The sequence below is a fragment of the Salmo salar genome, chromosome 15 (assembly GCF_965601325.2).
Source record: "Salmo salar chromosome 15, fSalSal1, whole genome shotgun sequence".
Classification (NCBI taxonomy): domain Eukaryota; kingdom Metazoa; phylum Chordata; class Actinopteri; order Salmoniformes; family Salmonidae; genus Salmo; species Salmo salar.
The window spans coordinates 108,666,726-108,692,895 of record NC_138305.1 but is presented as its reverse complement, the minus strand read 5'-3'; the positions used below and the strand labels follow the sequence as shown (position 1 = coordinate 108,692,895).

Here is a 26,170-nt window from a genome sequence, read left to right as displayed (position 1 = left end):
GTCTGTTTAACCTTTTTCAGCGTTTTACATAGTAGGACCTACTAATGATCTTTGGTTGTGCTGTAATAGCAACTATTTTCTCTACTTGTCTCTATCCTTTCTACACCTATGTACATCATTTACCTGACTAGTTTAATGTAGCAGTTCATTATAGCCCTTAAAGTGCCTCTTAGATTTATAATATTTATGTCAACACTTCCTGTTTATTTTGTATCCCTGTCTTTGGTTTCCACTAGTTGCCACGAAGTCAAATTTGAATATAGTAACAATTCATGAAAACAACAATTTGCTTTTTGCTCTGAATTTAAGGTTAGGCATAAGGGTTGTAGTGTCGTAAGGTTTTAGATTAGGGGTTGGTTTAAAATCCAAATTTCATAAGAGAATTTGAAGAAATAGGCGGGGGTTATGACTTTGTAGCTGTGATAACTAGTGACGACCTCTTTTCCTTTCAAGGGAGGTTGTTGGAAAAAGAATCGCTCGCTTGTCTAGTACGGAATCTCAAGATGGCGTCGAGTGGAGGAGATGGAGAACCGGACTGGGCTGCTGATGTACGGCCGCTTTTATCAGCTTCGTACACAGCTTTTGAAACGAAAGAGCTACCTCAGCTTATAGGATCCATAATAAACAGGTAAACAACGTCCCTGTCTGCGAATTGCAGTGTTCCGTTGACAAGAAAGAGCTGCATATAACAGCTAGCTAGCATGCTAACTTTGGTTAGCTTCTTCACTCAGCTGGTTTACATAGTGTTAGCATAGCTTGCTAGTTACAGTAGCTGTACCCAGAAGGAATCTGCTTCATCATCAGGCCGAATAGGGTGTGTAGCGTTACGTGCTAGCAATGTTAGCTAGCTAGGTAAAACATCCCTGACATTATATACTGCAGCTTACGTTGAAGTAAACATTATTGTAAAACCATAAATTCTGAAGCGTTTGTCGTACTTGCATGATAATACAACCCGCTTTAAAGCCGAACATTGTCACTTAGCTAGCTTGTTAAATTGAGGCTTTAGTTAGCCACGGCTAAATAGCTAGCCAGCATTTCTAGCCTCAGAAGAATCGAAAACGAAAGCTTAGCCCGTGGTTCTTTTTACTTGAGGGTATATTGTTTATTATGTTGCTGATGCCATTATTGTTCTTGAATGTTTTAGATAATAGTTATATATGTCAACATCACGAGCGGACAGCTGTTGACGTGATCGTTTCAAATGTCATTTGATGTGGTGCTAGTTAAGTAAGTTAGCTAACGTTAGCTAAGTATTCAAGATCAACATTTGACTTTGTACTCCCCGATCCGTTCTAGTTGGGTAACGTTAGCACAACGGGCTTTCAACAGTTAATTTACACAATCTGGGACATTTCCTGCAGTTCAATCAACGGTCGCTTCAGTTATTGATACCCATTGATTTCTTTTAAGAATATAGCTTACAAATGCCTGAGTTTAGTGCAACTATCTCACCGTATTATAGCCCAAATAATGATAGGCCTAACAAGGTTGTATGCTTTGTTGTCATTTGAGTACAATGTTTTTATAGCTTCAAATTAGTATCATCATTTCAGAATGTCATGCATGGACTGTCAGCACTTCCATCCAGAGATGTCTGAATTTAAGTGGTTATTTCTCCAGCCAACTCCCTGAGCTGAAGTGGTGGGGCTGCTGTTGCACATATTTGATCTAGTCCAACACTAGCAGAACTGGTTAACTAATCAAGTCTTTGGTTAGTTGAATCAGATGTACTTTGCTGGCAGGTGTATAAAATCGAGCACACAGCCATACAATCTCAATAGACAAACATTGGCAGTAGAATGGCCTTACTGAAGAGCTCAGTGACGTTCAACTTGGCAAGTCATAAGATGCCATTTTTCCAACATGTCAGTTCGTCAAATTTCTGCCCTGCTAGAACTGCCCAGGTCAATTGTGTGTGCTGTTATTGTGAAGTGGAAACGTCTAGAAGCAACAACGGCAAAGTGGTAGACCACACAAGCTCACAGAAAGGTCCCGCCTCCAGTGTGTAAAAAATCGTATGTCCTCGGTTGCAATACTGACTACCGAGCGCCAAACTGCCTCTGGAAGCAACATCAGCACAATAACTTTTCGTCGGGAGCTTCATGAAATGGGTTTCCATGGCCGAGCAACCACACACAGTCCTAAAATCACCATGCGCAATGCCAAGCGTCGGCTGGAGTGGTGTCAAGCTCGCCGCCATTGAATAACGCTTCACCGTCTGGCAGTCCAAAAGACGAATCCGGGTTTGGCGGATGCCAGGAGAACGCTACCTGCCCGAATGCATAGTGCCAACTGTAAAGTTTGGTGGAGGTATAATGGTCTGGGGCTGTTTTTCATGGTTCGGTCTAGGCCCCTTAGTTCCAGTGAAGGGAAATCTTATGCTACAACATAACATGACAATCTAGATGATTCTGTGCTTCCAACTTTGTGGCAACAGTTTGGGCCCTTTCTTGTTTCAGCATGACAATGCCCCCGTGCACAAAACAAGGTCCATACAGAAATGGTTTGTTGATCAGTGTGGAAGAACTTGACTGGCCAGCACAGAGCCCTGACCTCAACTCCATCAAACACCTTTTGGGTGAATTGGAACGCAGACTGCGAGCCAGGCCTAATCGCCCAAAATCAGTGCCCGACCTCACTGATGCTCTTGTGGCTGAATGGAAGCAAATCCCCCGCAGCAATGTTCCAACATCTAGTGGAAAGCCTTCCCAGAAGAGTGGAGGCTGTTATAGCAGCAAAAGGGAGACCAACTCCATATTAATGCCCCTGATTTTTGGAATGAGATGTTGGACGAGCAGGTGTCCACATACTTTTGTAGCGTATGTACAACAGCAGCTCTGCCACTTCAACTCAGCTAAGGTGCTGGAGAAATATAACCACTCAATTTCATACACATCTCTGGATGCAAAGACTGACAGACAGTCCATGACATGATACTTTTGAACAAAATTTGAAGCTATAAAAACATTGTACTCCAGCGACAACAACAAAATACAAACAGATATGTGAATCAGTTTGACCTTTGGTTGGTGGTCCCCCCAGGACTCTAAACCATAACATGTACTGTCCTAGAAAAATAAGTTCTCAGGGCTTGACATACAGGGCCGCCTGCTGTCTTGGGGAGGTTTTGGAAACTCTCTAGACCAGTCGTTCATCCCCGTCAATGTCCCAGCAATTTTTTTTTATGTATTTTTTTAATCAATTATATAGTCTAGATTAAAAATAGCATTATTACAATAAAAAAACAAGGTTCCTGAAGCTGTTTATTCATTATGTCGATTTTATTTATCTCACGCGCTCTGCACACATGTAGCTGTCGGACAGAGAGAGTTTGCAGCTCTCAAACAGCTGGTTGTTGCTTGGAGCAGTTTACTGAGATGGAACATCTTGCCTGCCACTACCGCTTATCCAAGTTATATCAACCAGTAAATGCTAAGGCAAGAATGGGTATGCAACCCAGCTATTTAAAAAGTCTTGGTTGAATATTTGCAATACGCAATTCAGTCATCATGGAATAGCCTACCTTGAAAATCAGACATTTTTTCTTTAGGCTCTTTGGTCCTTGAAAAGTAATTGAAGTAATGCTAAACAATTTATTTTGAGCGCGACCATATCGAGTTGTTGGCTTCAACTTGGTTTTCCATATAAAAGGTTCAATTTTTTTGGGGTCGCTTTCTCATTTTTTAAAACATGATCCAGTTACTCAACTCTTTAACCTCTCAGATGGAGAGACTGATCAGCTACACGGACAGACTTCATTAGTGTGTTTCTGTCAGGTACATACTGTCTATTCAGTCAGGCAATAATGCCCACATTATTCAGACATATTTTAGAATGTAATAATGTGATTGATAATGCCATATATATATACTTGTCTTGAACTGTAGTTTTGTAATTCATGTATTTTGTAAATGACCCTCCGTCTTCGATTTCCCATGTCATTGCAGTGAATCTGAGATCCTGCACCATGATAAACAGTATGAGCCGTTCTACTCGTCCTTCGTGGCGCTCTCTGCTCATTACATCACCACAGTCTGTGGACAAAGTATGTTCCAACGACCCAATAACTACCCGTTTTAACTACTTCCTCAATATCTACCATTTTTAACTACTACTACTTTGTAAATTTCTTATTTAATTTTTTTTTTGTGAGTAGAGAAGAAAAAAAATTTGGATAGTAACACGGATACAGTAGCCTAATTCTGTTTGCAGGCCTGTTTATAGTTAAATAAATGTAAACATTTTTATTTGTTTTTAAATGTATTTGCAAATGAGTAATTAGAAGACCACACATGCATGTTGTCTCTCTGCTTCTCTGCCTAGTAACAGTAGTGTTATTTCCTGTTCTTCCTGGCCTTGTAGTATATCACAGTTGTAAATGAGAACTTGTTCTCAACTAGCCTACCTGGTTAAATAAAGGTCAAATATATAAATGTACATTACAATTTTATACTAATCTTTAGTGCAGAGGGTTTTGTACATTTGATCATGAGGCAGTTCATATCTGTCCTTCTGCCTTCTGTTCTCTCCCTCTAGTCCCCAGAAACCAGTTGCTGTCAGTAGCAGCAGCCTGTAAAGTATTGATCGAGTTCTCACTGCTGCGGCTGGAGTACCCTGACGAAGCATGCGCAGTCTCACAGGTGAGAGAAGTACCTTCTCGCTGTCCTCAAGCCTGGTCCCACATCTGTTTGTGCTGTTTTTCCACCTCTTCAGTCATTGTCACACCAGAGTTGGTGAAGACTGTGCGAACAGATCCGGGATCAGATCAGGCTATCCGTCCTGCACTCTGTTTATCTAAACCTGCCCTGTGTATTTTATCCAGTCTGTTTTGCTACAGACAGGCAGCAGGGATGTGATTTTCTTTTTTCCTGATTTAATCTGGAATTCCTCCATTCGGTGCCTTCAAAGTATTCACACCCCTTGACTTTTTCCACGTTTTGTTGTTACAGCCTGAATTTAAAATTAATTAAATTGAGATTGTCACTGATCTACACACGATACCCAATAATATCAAAGGGGAATTATGTTTTTGAAATGTTTAGAAATTCATCAATTTAAAGCTGAGAATGTCTCTAGTCAATAGGTATTCAACCCCTTCGTTATGGTAAGCCTAAAAAAGGTTCAGGAGTAAAAATGTTCTTAACAAGTCACATAAGTTGCATGGACTCACTCTGTGTGCAATAATAGTGTTTAACATGATTTTTAAATGACTACCCTGTCTCTGTACACCTCACAAACAATTACCTGTAAGGTCCCTCAGTCGAAGCAGTGAATTTCAAACACAGATTCAACCACAAAGACCAGGGAGGTTTTCCAATGTTTCGCAAAGAAGGGCACCTATTGGTAGATGGATATTTTTTTTAAAGCAGACATTGAATATCCCTTTGAGCATGGTGAAGTTATTAATTACACTTTGGATGGTGGATCCATACCAGGGCCTAAAATGTACTTTTTGGTCCACCAGCCACTATGTCAAGTAGATATAATAATAATAATAATAATAATAATAATAATAATATTATTCTGGACTCAGATTATTTTATTTGACAATCTTTTTGTTTGAAATTAAACCATCAAAACACAAAACCAGATGAGCATGCTCTGTAGCGTTTCTAAAACAAATGTATTCAGACCCCTTGACTTTTTCCACATATTGTGTTACATTACAGCCTTATTCTAAAATAAGGTGAAATTATTTTTTCCCTCATCAATCTACACGCTACCACATAATGACAAAGCGAAAGCAGATTTTTAGAAATGTTTGCAAATGTATATACTCTATACTTACTTTACATTAGTATTCAGACCCTTTACTCAATACTTTGTTGAAGCACCTTTGGCAGCGATTACAGCTTTGAGTCTTCTTGGGTATGACGCTACAAGCTTGGCACACCTGTATTTGCGGAGTTTCTCTCATTCTTCTCTGCAGATCCTCTCAAACTCTGTCAGGTTGGTTGAGAGCGTCGATGCACAGCTTTTCAGGTCTCTCCAGAGATGTTAGATCAGGTTCAAGTCCAGGCTATGGCTGGGTCACTCAAGGACATTCAGAGACTTGTGCTGAAGCCACTCCGGTGTTGTCTTGGCTGTGTGATTAGGGTGGTTGTCCTGTTGGAAGGTGAACCTTCGCCCCAGTCTGAGGTCCTGAGCGCTCTGGAGCAGGTTTTCATCAGGGACCTCTGTACTTTGCTCCGTTCACCTTTCCCGTGTTCCTGACTAGTCTCCCAGTCCCTTCCGCTGAAAAACATCCCCACAACAGGATGCTGCCACCACCATGCTTCACCGTAGGGATGGTGCCAGGTTTCCTCCAGACGTGACACTTGGCATTCAGGCCAAAGAGTTCAATCTTGGTTTCATCAGACCAGAGAATCTTGTTTCTCATGGTCAGAGTCTTTAGGTGCCTTTTGGCAAACTCCAAGAAGGCTGTCATGTTCCTTTTACTAAGGAGTGGCTTCCGTCTGGCCACTCTACCATAAAGGCCTGATTGGTGGAATGCTGCAGAGATGGTTGTCCTTCTGGAAGGTTCTCCCATCTCCACATAGGGACTCTGGAGCTCTGTCAGAGTGACCATCAGGTTCTTGGTCACCTCCATGACGAAGGCCCTACTCCCTCGATTGCTCAGTTTGGCCGGGCGGTCAGCTCTAGGAAGAGTCTTGATGGTTCCAAACTTAATTTAAGAATGATGGAGCCCATAGTGTTTTCGGGTCTCTACGGACAATTCCTTCGACCTCATGGCTTGGTTTTTGCTCTGACATGCACTGTCAACTGTGAGACCTTTATATAGACAGGTGTGTGTGCTTTCCCAAATAATGTCCAATCAATTGAATTTACCACAGGTGGATTCCAATCAAGCTGTAGAAACATCTCAAGGATGATCAATAGATACAGGATGCGCCGGTGCTCAATTTCAAGTCTCATAGCGACGGGTCTGTTTTTATAAATTAGCAAAAAAAATCTAAAAACTTGTTCTCGCTTTGTCATTATGGGGTATTGTGTGTAGATTGATGAGGAAAATGTTTAATTTAATACATTTTAGAATAAAGCTGTAACGTAACAATGTGGGAATAGGGACGTGTTCTGGATACTTTCTGAATGCACTGTATTTTCAAGCATGGTGGTGGCTGCATCATGTTATGGGTATGCTTGTCATTGGGCAAGGGTCTAGGGATTTTTTTTCTTTTTTAAATTAAGGATAAAAATAAACGTAATGGAGTAAAGCACAGGCAAAATCCTAGTGGTAAACCTGGTTCAGTTTGCTTTCCAACAGACACAGAGACAAATTCACATTTTCAGCAGGACAATAACCTAAAACACAAGGCCAAATATACACAGGAATTGCTTACCAAGACGACATTGAATGTTCCTGAGTGGCCTAGTTACAGTTTTTGACATCAATCGGCTTGAAAACCTATGCCAAAACTTAAAATTGGCTGTCTAGCAAGGATCAACAACCAACTTGAAAGAGTATGACACTTTTGAGTAATGGGAAAATATTGTACAATCCAGGTGTGTAAACGTCAGAGATTTACCCAGAAAGACACAACTGTAACGCCAAAGGTGATTCTAACATGTATTGATTATTCCATTAATACAAAATCAAATAGACATTTCTTCCACTTTGACATTTTAGATTATTCTGTATAGATCGTTTACAAACAAAAGAACAAATCTATTTTAATCCCACTTTCTAACATATTAAAATGTACGGAGAAAGTCAACAGTTGTGAATACTTTATGAAGGCTATGTAAATAATTGAAACTCACCTAATTCCTTTGCCAAAATCTTGATCTTCTTATTTGGTCCTGGTGACATTCCAATAAGACTTTCCTCTCCTTTTCTCCTTTTCTCCTCTCACCCCCCCCCCCTCTTCTCTTCAGAAACACCTGATCCTCTTGATAAAGGGGTTGTGTACCGGCTGCAGCCGCCTGGACAGAACAGAGATCATCACCTTCACAGCCATGATGAAGTCGGCCAAACTTCCCCAGACCGTCAAGACACTCTCCGACGGTGAGTCCTCTGCTTTTGCTGAGACCGCATCTCACTGTATCAACGTTGTTAAATGTACACTCGGTAGATATGTATCAGATCGTTCCATGTTGTTGGAGTATGTCAAATATAGCCTTTACAATTGTTAGGGTAACAACGTTTTTTTTTTTAAACAAACCAATGGCGCCGTCATCTTTGGCACCAACGGGGTTAGACAGCTATGGTCTACTTGTTGCTTAGTCGTTCCCCGTGATGAAATTGGGGAGGGAATTGTGGGTCGACCCGCCGTCCCTCTGTCCGTCCGTTCATACGTTAGTCATCTCGGACAGCACTGGCACGATTTTTCTATTATACTTGGGTGAGTGATGCGTCTTGCCATAGAGATCCGGGCATACTAAATGACACTCATTGGCCCAAGATGGGGAGCTATAGTAATTAACTGAAATGTGAGTCACCAGAGAAGAAGAGTTGAAACAAGAGGGAAAACTGAGACCAAAATTATTGTTCCCTAGTAGGTGTGTTTTTTTTTTTTTTCTTTCTCTCTCACCAAGCAAGAAGTTCTTGTATGGAAGTCAAAGTGTTGAATTTGGTTAACAAAAAATGGAATCGCTCGTTTTGCGAGTAGAAGTTTTGCTGTACTGACAAGCAGGACACGTGACATCCCGGCAACTTTGAGATAAAAAAATATTTTATATTTTGAGTTGTACCTGTTGTTCACGTGTGTATCTGCCTTTTCATTGGCTGAAATGGTCCTACCTGATCTCCCGACTGTTGTTCCAAAATACATGGCGACCGTATTTTATTATTATATTTTTTTTTTCTCGCCTTTATTTAACCAGGTAGGCCAGTTGAGAACAAGTCCTTTATTTAACCAGGTAGGCCAGTTGAGAACAAGTTCTCATTTACAACTGCGACCTGGCCAAGACAAAGCAAAGCAGTGCGACCAAAAACAACAGTTACACAAACAAACGTACAGTCAATAACACAATAGATAAATCTATGTACAGTGTGTGCAAATGTAGAAGAGTAGGGAGGTAAGGCAATAAAAAGGCCGTAGAGGCGAAATAATTACAATTTAGCATTAACACTGGAGTGATGGATGTGCAAATGATGATGTGCAAGTAGAGATACTGAGGTGCGAAAGAGCTAGAAGATAAATACAGTATGGGGATGAGGTAGTTGGGTGGGCTATTTACAGATGGGCTGTGTACAGGTACAGTGATCGGTAAGCTGCTCTGACAGCTGATGCTTAAAGTTAGAGAGGGAGATATAAGACTCCAGCTTCAGTGATCTTTGCAATTCGTTCCAGTCATTGGCAGCAGAGAACTGGAAGGACAGGTGGCCAAATGAAATGTTGGCTTTGGGGATGACCAGTGAAATATACCTGCTGGAGCGCGTGCTACAGGTAGGTGTTGCTATGGTGACCAGTGAGCTGAGATAAGCCGGGGCTTTACCTAGCAAAGACTTATACATGACCTGGAGCCAGTGGGTTTGGGGACGAATATGTAGCGAGGGCCAGCCAACGAGAGCATACAAGTCGCAGTGGTGGGTAGTATATGGGCCTTTGGTGATAAAACGGATGGCACTGTGATAGACTACATCCAGTTTGCTGAGTAGAGTGTTGGGGGCTATTTTGTAAATGCCAAAGTCAAGGATCGGTCGGATAGTCTGTTTTACGAGGGTATTGTTTGGCAGCATGAGTGAAGGATCCTTTGTTGCGAAATAGGAAGCCGATTTCTAGATTTAATTTTGGATTGGAGATGCTTAATGTGAGTCTGGAAGGAGAGTTTAGTCTAGCCAGACACCCAAGTATTTGTAGTTGTCCACATATTCTATGTCAGAACCGTCCAGAGTAGTGATGCTGGACGGGTGAGCAGGTGCAGGCAGTGATCGATTGAATAGCATGCATTTAGTTTTGCTTGCATTTAAGAGCAGTTGGAGGCCATGGAAGGATTGTTGTATGGCATTGAAGCTCGTTTGGAGGTTTGTTAACACAGTGTGCAAAGAAGGGCCAGATGTGTACAGAATGGTGTCGTCTGCGTAGAGGTGGATCAGAGAATCACCAGCAGCAAGAGCGACATCATTGATGTATACAGAGAAGAGAGTCGGCCCGGGAATTGAACCCCCATAGAGACTGCCAGAGGTCCGGACAACAGGCCCTCTGATTTGACACTGAACTCTTATCTGCGAAGTAGTTGGTGAACCAGGCAAGGCAGTCATTTGAGAAACCAAGGCTATTGAGTCTGCCGATAAGAATACGGTGATTGACAGAGTCGAAAGCCTTGGCCTGGTCGTTGAAGACGGCTGCACAGTATTGTCTTTTATCGATGGCGGTTATGATATCGTTTAGGACCTTGAGCGTGGCTGAGGTGCACCCATGACCAGCTCGGAAACCAGATTGCATAGCGGAGAAGGTACGGTGGGATTCGAAATGAAATGATAACTTGTCTTTCAAAGATTTTAGAAAGGCAGGGCAGGATGGATATAGGTTTGTAACAGTTTGGGTCTAGAATGTTTCCCCCTTTTGAAGAGGGGGATGACCGCGGCAGCTTTCCAGTCTTTAGGGATCGAAAGAGAGGTTGAACAGGGGTTGCAACAATTTCGGCGTATCATTTTAGAAAGAAAGGGTCCAGATTGTCTAGCCCGGCTGATTTGTAGGGATCCAGATTTTGCAGCTCTTCCTGAACATCAGCTGTCTGGATTTTGAGCTGAAGCGAGAGAAAATCAACTCCCATGTTGGTTTGAGATGTTGGCCATTCACGTCTCGTATGTTGCTCCACTGCAATATTATATCATGATACGTTAATACATACTGTGTTCAGTTTAATTGCCAAAAATATCTACGGATGTAAGTGCATGCTTTGTCCAATGGGACAAATAGGCTAATTCGCTAGCTAGTCATGTAGCTTTTACATTTTAGTTTTTCGTTTAAGATTTATTTTTCTTTTTTTATGTTTTAATTAGCTGGATGAATACCATTTATACTTCCCAGCTTAAGATTTGGGAAGCTAAACCTTTTCTGAATCTAGTCATCCTTTATATCTGCGTTGCCATTGAGTTGATTGGTAGTAGGTTAAGTGGATGCCCAGGATAGCAGCGAGACTTCCTTTGTTAGATAATACATTCCAGTGCAGATGTGGCAGTAAACAGGCAGCAACAAGCTATAGGAGATGAGTAAATAAATGGGGATATTGAGTTTAAGTATAACTTTTTTTTTTTTAAATGCTTCATATTAAAATCTACTATTCATGTCCATTTGCTCATCATTGCTCCAGTGTCTCATACCCTATTCTGTTGCCAGCAACATTGCCTAAAAACAATTGGCAGTTTATCAAGGCCTTTTGTCTGGGGAAATCCCAGACCAATGCTGAAACATTGTTAACATTGTGGTTAGCAAGCTGACTGCTTAGGGAGACTAGTTTTTGATTGAAAGCATGGGGATGAAAAATAACTGATTACTGCTCAGTTTAGTTTCCTGTCACTAACCACGTTTTCATCCACTGTTTTAAGCTGGGAAGTTTCTGGTAAAATTGTATAAATTCCAACAGATAATTTGTTTGTTTGACATGGTGGGATTTTTTAAATAATTTTTTTGGTTAAATTTGAATGATGTGAAATGATAGAGTTTTTAAAATTTAAATTCACGTCACAGTTTCAATTTGGTACATGAAAACGTAAGCTTTTGTGGGCACTATGTTACCATGTACTAACTTTGATCTGCAACAAGTCCATTTGGTAGAAACACACCACTGGTGGGAAAAATGCCTTTTTATTATTTTATTTTAGAATATTCGCATGAATCTGTCTTCATTTGGATGGAAACCTAGCTATTGTTGTCTAATATGAAACGAAATGCCTTACGCTAGTGGTCTAGGTCTTATCAGTCTATGAACCTGTATATTTAGGACCCTATAAAATCTGCTTTGCGGAGAACCCAGACGGTATCATGTAATCCAGACATGTAAAAACGGAATTCAACAATTTTCTAAAATGTATTGAACTTGTTAGAAAATGTATTAATTTGCCCAATTTAATCTCAATACATAAACAAAATGCAGCTTTCTTAAATGGCACAGGAATGGCCCTGTCTCTGTGTGCGGTGCGCGCGTATGTCTACAGTTTGTGTAGCCATTAGCTAAAATGCTTATTAAATAACCTTCTTCTGGTACAGATGAAAACGTTTCTATTAAATGTTAAAGCCCCCATGCAGTCTTTGTCATTTTATTTTTAAATCACTATGTCGCTCAGTCTGATCGTGTGGGCGTTAGGAAACAAATTAAGGTATTTTCATACACAGCTCTGATTGGCTGATTTGGATGGTCTAGAGCCCATCCCCTTACCCAGATGAATAGTCATTGGTCTATTGTAATCAGATCACATTGTGACATCATGATGTGGGCCAAAAGTTCCATCCCACCTGAACAGGCTGAAATTCCCTATTGTTTTTATATTAATCTTAAACAGCTCTTACACAAAAAGGCAACACTGAAAATGTGAAAATTGAGATATTTTGACCTAGTGTGGAAATATATAAAAAGGAAATCACATTTTTAACTGCACTTCCCCTTTCACTACCTATGCCTACCTGGCAGAATGGTATCCTGATTATTTGCATAAATCCAGTGGCCATTTGTTAAGCAAATTCTGCCATCACATGAGTGCTAAAGGACACACTTGTATTAAAGGGTAATGACACCCAAAAATCTAAATTTCTTAGATTTTTTTCCCAAGACCTCGAAAGTGGTCTCCTCATACAGTTTAAGCATTGTGTTGTGGACTTGCAACATCAAATTGTTTTCCTATAAAAAAAATAAAAAGTGTGATTAAAAAAAAAAAAAATGCGAAAACCGGATTATTTTTTCCCCTACGGAAACCTGAAAAAATAGGAAATACATTTTATAGGGCCCTGTATACTATTTAGATATTCTATTTTACATTATTGGATTCTATCCCACACTCTAGTCTATTGGTCTAGACATCATCTCATCTGTCTATGGACCACTGTTATTTGTCTAGTGCTGGGCTGGCAGAAAGAGAGCTTTGTTCCCCTGCTTCTCTCAGTAGGGATTTAGCCCTTTCACATTCCCACATGGATGGTCATTGGTCCCTGCCCAGAGACGGGGTTGTGTATCTGTGTGTGTGTCTGTGTTGTAGACCTGCTGTCCTCTAGTGTTGTCACGGGAACCATGTTTTAAGTGTCACGATACTCGATACCAAAACAATACCACAGTTAAAAAAAAAAAATGAAGGCATATTAGTCAGTCATAGAATGTCACTTGATCCAGAAACTCGGCTCCTGCCCTGTCCAATCGTTGGTTCTCCAGAGACAGCCTTGTATGCTTTAAATGAGCCAATATTTTACAATCACTTTGACTTTGGTAAAAAATATCTGACTACATAACTTTAATGGTCATAATTTATTTGAATGGTAAATCTCTTGATAAACTGGGTAAATTTAAGAAAATATTTATAATACAGGTGAATGCATATTCAATAAGTGTGTGAATGCGGTGAGTTATTGAGCTTGTTTTCGGCTGATTTCACGGGGTTACAGATGGCAATCTGCTTCCCTTCCGTGTGGTACTTATTTTTTTGTACTGATCAACAACATTTGCATAGAAGTAGCTTATTTTATTCAAGTGTGCCCTGTCTCGAACCAGTAATGAAGTAATTTATGGACTAAGAGCCATGCGGCCTGTCGGACCCCTCAGTTCGCTGAGGCAATATATCTTTGGCTGAGGGAGAGACGTAAAGTTTTGAGTAGTAATCGGCTTTGAAACAGAATATTTTTACCTTATGGTTTGCAAAAAAAGTTAGTGCATGGAAAGTTAGTGCCTTCGGTATTCATACTCCTTCACTTATTCTACATTGTTGTTAAAGCCTGAATTCAAAATGGATTAAATATATATTTGTTCTCACCCATCTACACACAGTACCCCATAATAACAGTGAAAACATGTTTTAAAAAATGTTTGCACATTTATTGAAAATGAAGTAAATCGATCAATCAGCTGATGTGACAAAGTGCTGTACAGAAACCCAGCCTAAAACCCCAAACCGCAAGCAAAGCCCTATGGGATTCCCTCTCACGGCTGGTTGTGACACAGCCTAAAAACAAACCTGGGTCTGTAGTGATGCCTCACGCACTACGATGCAGTGCCTTAGACCGCTGCGCCACTCGGAAAGGCCTTTATTACGTTCCTTTTTTATCAACAAAAAAAACCTCCCTTGTTCCTGCCGATGACAAGCATACCCATAACATGATGCAGCCACCACCATGCTTGAAAATATGACATTGTACTCAGTGATGTTGTTTGGATTTGCCCCAAACATAACTCTTTGTATTCAGGATATGAAGTTAATTTCTTTGCCAAATGTTTTGCAGTTTTACTTTAGGGCCTACGCATGTGTTGGAATATTTTTTTATTCTGTATAGGCTTCCTTCTTTTGACTTAGACAATTAGGTTAGTATTGTGGGAAATTACAATGTTGGTCCATCCTCAATTGTCTCCTATCACAGCCAATCAATTCTGTAACTGTTTTAAAGTCACCATTGACCTCATGGTCAAATCGCTGAGCGTTTTCTTTCTTCTCCGGTAACTAATTTAAGTTAGGAAGGATGCCTGTGTCTTTGTAGTGACTGAGTGTATTGATACACCATCCAAAGTGTAATTAATAACTTCACCATGCTCAAAGGGATATTCAATGTCTACTAATAGGTGCCCTTCTTTACGAGGTACTGAAAAACGTCTCTGGTCTTTGTGGTTGAATCTGTGCTTGAAATTCACTGCTCGACTGAGGGACCTTTACAATTATCTGTATGTGTGGAGTACAGAGATGAGGTACACTATTGAACAAGAAGTGAGTCCATGTAACTTATGACTTGTAAAGCACATTTTTACTCCTGAACTTATTTAGGCTTGCCATAACAAAGGGGTTGAATACTTTTTTATAAATAATTTGTAAACAAAATTCTAAAATATAATTCCATTGACGTTATGGGGTATTGTGTGTAGGCCAGTGACACAAAATATACATTTAACCCATTTTAAATTCAGGCTGTAACACAACAAAATGTGGAACATGTTAAGAGGCGTGAATACTTTCTGAAGGCTCTGTAGCCTACAAAGCTGGAATCTACCTGTATCTTTTTGTCTGTATGGACCTTGGTTTGCAAACAGTAATTAACAGTTTCAATATTTCTTAATGCCGTGTCGCAGTATTCAATTGTGTTCACTTCTGTGCATCATGCGTGGTGAGCTAACATGATACAGTCCAGACTCCCAGTACAGGCTAGCAGTGAGTTAGTGGAGCTAACATGATACAGTCCAGACTCCCAGTACAGGCTAGCAGTGAGTTAGTGGAGCTAACATGATACAGTCCAGACTCCCAGTACAGGCTAGCAGTGAGTTAGTGGAGCTAACATGATGCAGCCCAGACTCCCAGGCTAGCAGTGAGTTAGTGGAGCTAACATGATGCAGCCCAGACTCCCAGTACAGGCTAGCAGTGAGTTAGTGGAGCTAACATGATGCAGCCCAGACTCCCAGTACAGGCTAGCAGTGAGTTAGTGGAGCTAACATGATGCAGTCCAGACTCCCAGGCTAGCAGTGAGTTAGTGGAGCTAACATGATGCAGTCCAGACTCCCAGGCTAGCAGTGAGATAGTGGAGCTAACATGATGCAGCCCACACTCCCAGGCTAGCAGTGAGTTAGTGGAGTAGGCATGGTGCAGGCCAGACTCCCAGTGAATCCTAGCAGTGGAGCAGGCAGGGTGCAGGCCAGACTCCCAGTGCAGGCTAGCAGTGTTGCAGGCCAGACTCCCAGTGCAGGCTAGCAGTGTTGCAGGCCAGACTCCCAGTGCAGGCTAGCAGTGTTGCAGGCCAGACTCCCAGTGCAGGCTAGCAGTGTTGCAGGCCAGACTCCCAGTGCAGGCTAGCAGTGTTGCAGGCCAGACTCCCAGTGCAGGCTAGCAGTGTTGCAGGCCAGACTCCCAGTGCAGGCTAGCAGTGTTGCAGGCCAGACTCCCAGTGCAGGCTAGCAGTGTTGCAGGCCAGACTCCCAGTGCAGGCTAGCAGTGTTGCAGGCCAGACTCCCAGTGCAGGCTAGCAGTGTTGCAGGCCAGACTCCCAGTGCAGGCTAGCAGTGTTGCAGGCCAGACTCCCAGTGCAGGCTAGCAGTGTTGCAGGCCAGACTCCCAGTGCAGGCTAGCAGTGTTGCAGGCCAGACTCCCAGTGCAGGCTAGCAGTGTTGCAGGCCAGACTCCCAGTGCAGGCTAGCAGTGGAGCAGGCATGGTGCAGGCCGACTCCCAGTGCAGGCTAGCAGTGGAGCAGGCATGGTGCGCTCCATGGGGGATATTGGCTGTGTTGATAGACAGAAGTACTGAAAGTAACACAAATTCTAGTATCGAATCGCTTTTCATGTTGTAGTATCCAAGTTTCGGTATACCTTGGGACACTAATGTCTTGTGTGTGTCTGTTTCAATATTTTCCGTCTTTGTATGTCCATGCCAGTGTATTCTGTGTCTCCCAGAAGGAGATTCCCTCTCTTGAGCGGAATGTGTTTGTCTATGTTTTCTATACTGTCTATACCAGTCGTTCTCACTCTGCCCTGTGTCTCCTCCTCTCTCAGTGGAGGACCAGAAGGAGGTGCTGTCTCCAGTGAACCCTGAGCTGCGACACAAGGAAGTACAGATGAACTTCTTCAATCAGCTGACCTCTGTGTTTAACCCTGACCTCACCGTGCTGGCCTCTCCCTCAGGACGCACACAGGTCAGTGTAACGGGAGGAGCAGAATAGGGTGTTGGGTGGTCTTTCGCATGGGATGATGTAAGTTTTCCTTCAACAATCAGTCTTCCAGATAGATGACACAGGAACGTTGGTATAAAACTCTTTAGTAATAAAATGCAATTGCAGACAGAGATTCACATACAGAATTACCTCAGTAGTCTATATAGTAAAGATCTGTGTGGTGAAACAGGAGACGACGCTCTTTATTCAACCTACCGTCAATCATATCTTAACACTGTTGCATTGGATTAGATACAGAGCATCTACGATGAGGAAAACATCTCTAGACTGTGGTTACTCACTCTACTATCTCAGGCCTTGAGTCTGTGTGACAATCAATAGGAGCTTTAGATCTCAGCCTGAGAACTAAAGAGCTACATTACCCAGTGTTGTTCCATCATTGTGCATCGCAAGCATACAAAGGTTATCATATATATATATATATTTTAGCCCCACACCTGACCCCCAGGGTAACCCCCAACAAGGGACTGCGCAGTGGAACGGGGAGAGCGGAATAGGGACTGCGCAGTGGAACGGGGAGAGCGGAATAGGGACTGCGCAGTGGAACGGGGAGAGCGGAATAGGGACTGCGCAGTGGAACGGGGAGAGCGGAATAGGGACTGCGCAGTGGAACGGGGAGAGCGGAATAGGGACTGCGCAGTGGAACGGGGAGAGCGGAATAGGGACTGCGCAGTGGAACGGGGAGAGCGGAATAGGGACTGCGCAGTGGAACGGGGAGAGCGGAATAGGGACTGCGCAGTGGAACGGGGAGAGCGGAATAGGGACTGCGCAGTGGAACGGGGAGAGCGGAATAGGGACTGCGCAGTGGAACGGGGAGAGTGGAATAGGGACTGCGCAGTGGAACGGGGGAAGAGCGGAATGTGTGTTTTGATTATATTCACTTTGCATTTGAAGGGGTAGTTCACTTAAGTTGTAGCTTATATCCAACTTTTTATTTATTTTATTTAACCTTTTATTTAACTTCCCTAAGGGGTTGTTTCATGTCAATTGTATCAGTTTTTTGTTTTGTTGTGCTGTCTGTTTAGGCGGAGAGTGAGAGTGAGGACCAGGCGACGACAGACCAGACCTTCCAGGCCAAAATGAAGAATGCCTTCGTGTCCCAGAATGTGTCCAGTCTCCAGGAACTGGGCGGGTCAGAGAAGCTGCTGCGTGTCTGCCTGAACCTCCCTTACTTCCTGCGCTATATCAACCGTTTCCAGGACGCCGTCTCAGCCAACTCCTTCTTCATCATGCCCGCCACCGTCGGAGATGCAACTGCTGTCCGCAACGGGTAGGTTTGTGTGGGGAATTTTTGTGTGTGTTTTTTTTTTTTTTAGAACTTTGCCAATAAACCGGCTTGTCTCACCTGACAGGTTTCTCTGGTCCTACGACATACTGTCCCTCTCTATAAGTAGGCCTGGGCAAGTCCAGTCCTTCGGGGGCCTGATTTGGTGTCACACTCCCCCGTCTCTAACACCTGTTTTAAACTAATTGCATTTTTAACTGAAGATCATGATTAGTTGATTATTGGAGTCAGGTGTGTTAGCTGGGGCATAAGTATGACACCAACCGGGCCCCCCCCCCCCCCCCCCCCCCAAGGTTATATATAGCACGCTCTGTGGTGCTCGCTCTCGCGCCATGTGGCACGCTCTTTTGGCACACTACCAGTGCTTACCTCAGTGGGTTTTTTTTTTTCCCCCCTGTGTCTCTGACATTTGTGTGTGACCTCTGATCTTGTCCCCCCCCCCCCCCCCCCCCCTTCAGGTTCCACTCCCTGGTGATAGATGTGACCATGGCCTTGGACACCTTGTCCTTGCCTGTCCTGGAGCCTCTGACTCCTGGGAGACTTCTGGACATGACTGTGTTGGCACTCAGCTGTCTCTATGCCGGTACGTTATATGGGTTCGTGTTGGGTTCCATCTCTGCTTTGGTTACATATAGTAGTGTAATGTCCCTTAAAAAAAAAATGGCAGAGGATTGTCAAATGTGCTGAGCGATTTTAGTACTTTTTGAGGTCGTTTCGGTTATATTATAAACAGATTATCACAGATTTTCATGATTTTCATATATATATATTTTTTAAACATTAAAAGCACTATGTGGGTTGAATGCTGTGACAACACAGTGAATACAAGTCGCATGACGGTAGTGACTGTCCATTACTGCTGATCACTTATTAACCTTCAGTTATTCACTTTATATTTCAGTGGTTTTCTATATTACATTAGTTTAATTTTATGACTTTATTTCATTTAAAGTCTCATCTCTACAGAGCTGCTGTCGATGTTGTCTGACAAAAATCACTATTTCAGTAGTTCTTCAGCAGTATTTCAGCAGTAAACTGCTGAATACCAATGACTGCTGAATACCAACTATCAATCACTTTTAATATGTGCTTCTCAGTCAGTCAATGATGAATCTAATATGTGCTTGTTCTCTCGTCCAGGTGTGAGCGTTGCCACGTGCATGGCCATCCTGCAGGTGGGCAGCGGCCTGCAGCTTCGCACAGCCTCCACCAGCTCCAAAGAGGAGGACTATGAAAATGACGCCGCTACCATCGTACAGAAATGTGTAAGTGTGTGTATATACATGAGTGTTACAAAACATTCAATTAAGAACACTTTTTTTTCCCTTCTAATATTGGTTTGCACCCCTATTTATGCCCTCAGAGCAGCCTTCATTTGTCAGGGCATCGACTCCACAAGGTGTCGAAAGCGTTCCACAGGGATGCTGGCCCATGTTGACATGTCCTCTGGGTGGTGAACCATTCTTGATACACACGGGAAACTGTTGAGCGTGAAAAACCCAGAAGCGTTGCAATTCTTGACACAAACCGGTGCCTCTGGCACCTACTACTATACTCCATTCAAAGGCACTTTAATATTTAGTCTTGCCCGTTCACCCTCTGAATGGCACACATGCACAATCCATGTCTTAATTGTCTCAAGGCTTAAAAATCCTCCTTTATCCTGTCTCCTCCCCTTCATCTACACTGATTTAAAATGGATTTAACAGCTGACATCAGTAAGAGATCATAGCTTTCACCTGGATTCACCTGGTTCGTTTATGTCATGGAAAGAACAGGTGTTAATGTTTTGTACGTTCAGTGTTTTTTAATTTTAAACCCCCCACCCAAAAAAATAATCCCCTCCTTCAATAAATAGGATATTAGGAAACACTTCCTTGTCTTATGATTGAGTTAATTTCTCATGGTTTGATGTGTGTTTTCTCAAACAGCTTGACATCTACGAAATGATCGGCCAGGCCATCAGCAGCTCCCGCAGAGCTGGAGGAGAACATTACCAGAACTTCCAGCTGCTGGGAGCGTGGTGTCTGCTGAACAGCCTGTACCTGATCCTGAACCTGAGTCCCACGACCCTGGCTGACAAGGGCAAGGAGAAGGACCCTCTGGCCGCCCTCAGGGTCCGAGACATAGCCGCCCGCACCAAGGACGGAGCTGGCTCCCCTAAACTGGGCCCTGCCAAAGGGTGGGTAGCTCTCTTGTAGTTTCTAACCATTGTTGTGCTGTTAAGTATGTAACTGTTAATGAAAGTTGTTTTTGTCAATTTTGTTTTGTATTTAAACGCCACTTTAAATGTGTACATGACACGGCAACGATATTTCCCCATGGGGACAATAAAGTCAGGAAGTGGTTAATTCTAAGGTTGCATCCAGCAATCTCCATGGAACTAACATAAAATGAAAACTAACCATCCTTCCTTCAACTGTCTACATTTCCAAGCAATATTTAACTATTTGAGAATATACTTTTATTTTCAAACTTTGGACCTAAAAGTATCAAAGAAAGACCGATTTAAAAATAATATATATATATATATCTGTTTGCTGTTCCATTGAGACTTTAGAAACATTTCTCTGTTCTCTCGTCTCAGACATCAAGGCTTTGGTGTCCTGTCAGTGATCCTGGCTAACCACTCCATCAAACTGCTGACCTCCCTGTTCCAAGACCTGCAGGTGGAGGCTCTGCACCGGGTTAGTGCAGTAAGTAACAAACACGCTGCTTCATTGCGGCTTATCCCCCCCCCCCCCCCCAATTTTTAAATACACTGGTCAAAAAAATAAAGGGAACACTAAAATAACACATCCTAGATCTGAATGAATGAAATAATCTTATTAAATACTTTTTTCTTTACATAGTTGAATGTGCTGACAACAAAATCACACAAAAATAATCAATGGAAATCCAATTTATCAACCCATGGAGGTCTGGATTTGGAGTCACACTCAAAATTAAAGTGGAAAACCACACTACAGGCTGATCCAACTTTGATGTAATGTCCTTAAAACAAGTCAAAATGAGGCTCAGTAGTGTGTGTGGGCTCCACGTGCCTGTATGACCTCCCTACAATGCCTGGGCATGCTCCTGATGAGGTGGCGGATGGTCTCCTGAGGGATCTCCTCCCAGACCTGGACTAAAGCATCCGCCAACTCCTGGACAGTCTGTGGTGCAACGTGGCGTTGGTGGATGGAGCGAGACATGATGTCCCAGATGTGCTCAATTGGATTCAGGTCTGGGGAACGGGCGGGCCAGTCCATAGCATCAATGCATTCCTCTTGCAGGAACTGCTGACACACTCCAGCCACATGAGGTCTAGCATTGTCTTGCATTAGGAGGAACCCAGGGCCAACCGCACCAGCATATGGTCTCACAAGGGGTCTGAGGAGCTCATCTCGGTACCTAATGGCAGTCAGGCTAACACTGGCGAGCACATGGAGGGCTGTGCGGCCCCCCAAAGAAATGCCACACCATGACTGACCCACCGCCAAACCGGTCATGCTGGAGGATGTTGCAGGCAGCAGAACGTTCTCCACGGCGTCTCCAGACTCTGTCACGTCTGTCACATGTGCTCAGTGTGAACCTGCATTGATCTGTGAAGAGCACAGTGCGCCAGTGGTGAATTTGCCAATCTTGGTGTTCTCTGGCAAATGCCAAACGTCCTGCACGGTGTTGGGCTGTAAGCACAACCCCCACCTGTGGACATCGGGCCCTCATACCACCCTCATGGAGTCTGTTTCTGACCGTTTGAGCAGACACATGCACATTTGTGGCCTGCTGGAGGTCATTTTGCAGGGCTCTGGCAGTGCTCCTCCTGCTCCTCTTTGCACAAAGGCGGAGGTAGCGGTCCTGCTGCTGGGTTGTTGCCCTCCTACGGCCTCCTCCACGTCTCCTGATGTACTGGCCTGTCTCCTGGTAGCGCCTCCATGCTCTGGACACTACGCTGACAGACACAGCAAACCTTCTTGCCACAGCTCGCATTGATGTGCCATCCTGGATGAGCTGCACTACCTGAGCCACTTGTGTGGGTTGTAGACTCCGTCTCATGCTACCACTAGAGTGAAAGCACCGCCAGCATTCAAAAGTGACCAAAACATCAGCCAGGAAGCATAGGAACTGAGAAGTGGTCTGTGGTCTCCACCTGCAGAACCACTCCTTTATTGGGGGTGTCTTGCTAATTGCCTATAATTTCCACCTGTCGTCTATTCCATTTGCACAACAGCATGTGAAATGTATTGTCAATCAGTGTTGCTTCCTAAGTGGACAGTTTGATTTCACAGAAGTGTGATTGACCTGGAGTTACATTGTGTTGTTTAAGTGTTCCCTTTATTTTTTTGGAGCAGTGTAGTTCCAAAACATCTAGAACTGTGACATGTACACAACGTTTGTTATCAAACCAGGACGCAAACATTTCTCAGGCTCACACCCAGATATACCCTCTGATAGATTAATGATTCATGTAAAAATAGGATTAATCAATAGCAATCCAGCCCACACATATATGGATCAATCACCATTTTCATAATTTATGATGATTCTTATGCTCGAGACCCAGTGAAGCTCCAGCCCTCTTTCTCCCCCCCTGCCTCTCTCTCCCCCCCCATTATTTCTCTCCCTCTCCCTCCCCCCCTCCCTCTCTTCTCTCCACCCCCTCTCTTCTCTCCCCAGGGTTGGGCCAGTGACGGGCCCCCAGCAGAGCTCAACATCATGGCGCAGAACACATCCACCCAGAGGGTTCAGAGGCTCCTGGACTCTGTTCCTCTTACCAACCTGCTGTTCAACCTTCTGTCCACCTCATACAAGAAGGTACTAAACTGTTTTTAATTTTTATATATATATATTTATACTAAACAAAAAATATAAACCCAACATGTAAAGTGTTGGTCCCATGTTTTTCCATACACACAAAAAGCTTATTTCTCTCATTTTGTGCGCCAATTTTTTTTTTACATCCCTGTTAGTGACCATTTCTCCTTTGCCAAGATAATCCATCTGACAGGTGTGTCATATCAAGAAGCTGAGTAAACAATAGCACCTTGTGCTGGGGACAATTAAAAAGGCCACTCTTAAAATGTGCAGTTTTGTCACACAACACAATGCCACAGATTGAAAACCATAGACATGTGCTGAAGGCTGCAGCAGCACCACCAAACTAGCCAGGCTTTTTTACTACTGTGTGGTCATCATATGGTTTACCACACTGTGGTATCATCTGTATGTGACATGGAAACCACTCTTCCTCTAACAATTGATCTGAATCTGCTGCTCTCCAGTAAAGGATGATTACAATCAGCCGCTCAGTCCTCATGTTTTATCTCTGCTTTTAATACAAAAGCATTGAAGGCTTTGAAAAACGTTATAAGTACCTGGCCTGCTGACAATGCCTGTCCTTGACGTGCCTCCTCCCCTAGGCCTGTGTCCTGCAGCGCCAGAGGAAAGGCTCGGTTAGCAGTGATGCCAGTGCCTCAACAGACTCCAACACCTACTATGAAGACGACTTCAGCAGCACAGAGGAAGACAGCAGCCAAGGTACTGCCCCTTCCCCTCATCCCTCTGTTTCTCTCGCTCTGTTTCTCTCTTGCTCTCTCGCTCCGTTTCTCTCTCGCTCTCTCGCTCTGTTTCTCTCTCGCTCTGTTGCTCTGTTTCTCTCTCGCTCTCTCGCTCTGTTTCTCTCTCGCTCTGTTTCTCTCTCGCTCTGTTGTCTCTCTCGCTCTCTCGCTCTGTTTCTCTCTCGCTCTCTCGCTCTGTTTCTCTCTCGCTCTCGCTCTGTTTCTCTCTCGCTCCTCTCTCGCTCTGTTTCTCTCGCTCGCTCTGTTTCTCTCGCTCGCTCTGTTTCTCTCGCTCGCTCTGTTTCTCTCGCTCGCTCTGTTTCTCTCGCTCGCTCTGTTTCTCTCGCTCGCTCTGTTTCTCTCGCTCGCTCTGTTTCTCTCGCTCGCTCTGTTTCTCTCGCTCTCTCGCTCGCTCTGTTTCTCTCGCTCTCTCTCTCGCTCTGTTTCTCTCGCTCTCTCTCTCGCTCTGTTTCTCTCGCTCTGTTTTTCGCTCTGTTTCTCTCTCGCTCTGTTTTTCGCTCTGTTTCTCTCTCGCTCTGTTTTTCGCTCTGTTTCTCCCCCCCCACGTCATAAAGAACAGCATCACTTCTCATCTCCTATCACGAGGGCTGAGAGAGCTCATACACATACACAAATCTGCGATACAATGTACTTTAAGATATTAGGCAGAGTAGATGAAAGTAAGTCTGTCTACCAGATCTGATAACCTTTTTAATAATGTTCCAGGGTCTGAAAGTGTGTGTATGCCTTCTGAAAGCTTTGTTTGTTTGACCTGTGTATCTGGGCTACCGTCAGAGTCATGCCTGAGGAGAGTCAAGAATGTGTTCAGGCAGTTCTTGTGCTTTGCGGGACGCTGTAAAGTCACCACAGGGGGATATAGCAGCAGCCGCAGCAACAGAGTCAGGCTTCTTGACAGGGTAGGCACAGCAGGTAGGTCATTGGGGGTTGGTGTCACTTTAAAAATCGGGAGGAGGATGGGGCGCATTTTGTAATGGCTGGAATGGAATAAATGGAACGTGAATCAAACTCGTTGCAATGAACACGTCCTGCAGTTTTAAAGTGACGCCAACCTCCGCTGGTCAGAAGACAGATGTATGACAACTGAGACAGAATCACACTTATCTTGTAATTCAGCCCTGCACAGGCCATAGTAGTGTATGTGTGTATATACAGTTGAAGTCGGAAGTTTATATACACCTTAGCCAAATACATTTAAACTCAGTTTTTCACAATTCCTGACATCTAATCCTAGTAAAAATTCCCTGTCTTAGGTCAGATTGGATCAGGAATTTATTTTAAGAATGTGAAATATCAGAATAATAGTAGAGAGAATTATTTATTTCAGCTTTTATGTCTTTCACATTCCCAGTGGGTCAGAAGTTTACATACACTCAATTAGTATTTGGTAGCATTGCCTTTAAATTGTTTAACTTGGGTCAAACATTTCAGGTAGCCTTCCACAAGCTTCCCACAATAAGTTGGGTGAATTTTGGCCCATTCCTCCTGACAGAGCTGGTGTAACTGAGTCAGGTTTGTAGGCCTCCTTGCTCCATACGGTTTTTCAGTTCTGCCCACAAATTTTCTATAGGATTGAGGTCAGGGCTTTGTGATGGCCACACCAATACCTTGAGTTTGTTGTCTTTAAGCCATTTTTCCACAACTTTAGAAATATGCTTGGGGTCATTGTCCATTTGGAAGACATTTGTGACCAAGCTTTAACTTCTTGACTGATGTCTTGAGATGTTGCTTCAATATATCCACATAATTTTCCTCCTCATGATGCCATCTATTTTGTGAAGTGCACCAGTCCCTCCTGCAGCAAAGCACCCCCACTGCATGATGCTGCCACCCCCGTGCTTCACGGTTGGGATGGTGTTCTTTGGCTTGCAAGCCTCCCCCTTTTTCCTCGAAACGTAACGATGGTCATTATGGCCAAACGGTTCCATTTTTGTTTCATCAGACCAGAGAACATTTCTCCAAAAACTAAAATCTTTGTCTCCATGTGCAGTTTCAAACCGTAGTCTGGCTTTTTTATGGTGGTTTTGGAGCAGTGTCTTCTTCCTTGCTGAGCGGCCTTTCAGGTTATGTCGATATAGGACTCGTTTTACTGTGGATATAGATAATTTTGTACCCGTTTCCTCCAGCATCTTCACGAGGTCCTTTCCTGTTGTTCTGGGATTGATTTGCGCTTTTCGCACCACAGTTCATTAATCTCTAGGAGGACAGAACGCGTCTCCTTCCTGAGCGGTTTGACGGCTTCGTGGTCCCATGGTGTTTATACTTGCGTACTATTGTTTGTACAGATGAACGTGGTATCTTCAGGCGTTTGGAAATTGCTCCCAAGGATGAACCAGACTTGTGGAGGTCTACAATTTGTTTTCTGAGGTCTTGGCTGATTTCTTTGGATTTTCCCCTGACGTCAAGCAAAGAGGCACTGAGTTTGAAGGTAGGCCTTGAAATACATCCACAGGTACAATTCCAATTGACTCAAATGATGTCAATTAGCCTATCAGAAGCTTCTAAAGCCATGACATTTTCAGGAATTTTCCAA

The 26,170-nt window shown here is 43.3% G+C and overlaps 1 protein-coding gene across 1 annotated transcript in view; it reads left to right on the top strand.

Moving 5' to 3' along the window:
* Positions 1–441: 441 nt before the first annotated feature.
* Positions 442–26,170, top strand: part of LOC106572902 (E3 ubiquitin-protein ligase UBR4) — a 159,279-nt gene continuing 133,550 nt past the window's right edge. The window contains 12 exon segments of the mRNA XM_082962270.1: positions 442–628; positions 3,951–4,048; positions 4,540–4,643; positions 7,879–8,008; positions 16,616–16,755; positions 17,820–18,064; positions 18,538–18,662; positions 19,220–19,344; positions 20,011–20,261; positions 20,667–20,775; positions 22,739–22,876; positions 23,482–23,599. Of these exon segments, the coding sequence (XP_082818396.1) occupies positions 504–628; positions 3,951–4,048; positions 4,540–4,643; positions 7,879–8,008; positions 16,616–16,755; positions 17,820–18,064; positions 18,538–18,662; positions 19,220–19,344; positions 20,011–20,261; positions 20,667–20,775; positions 22,739–22,876; positions 23,482–23,599 (1,708 nt within the window). The 5' untranslated portion in view covers positions 442–503.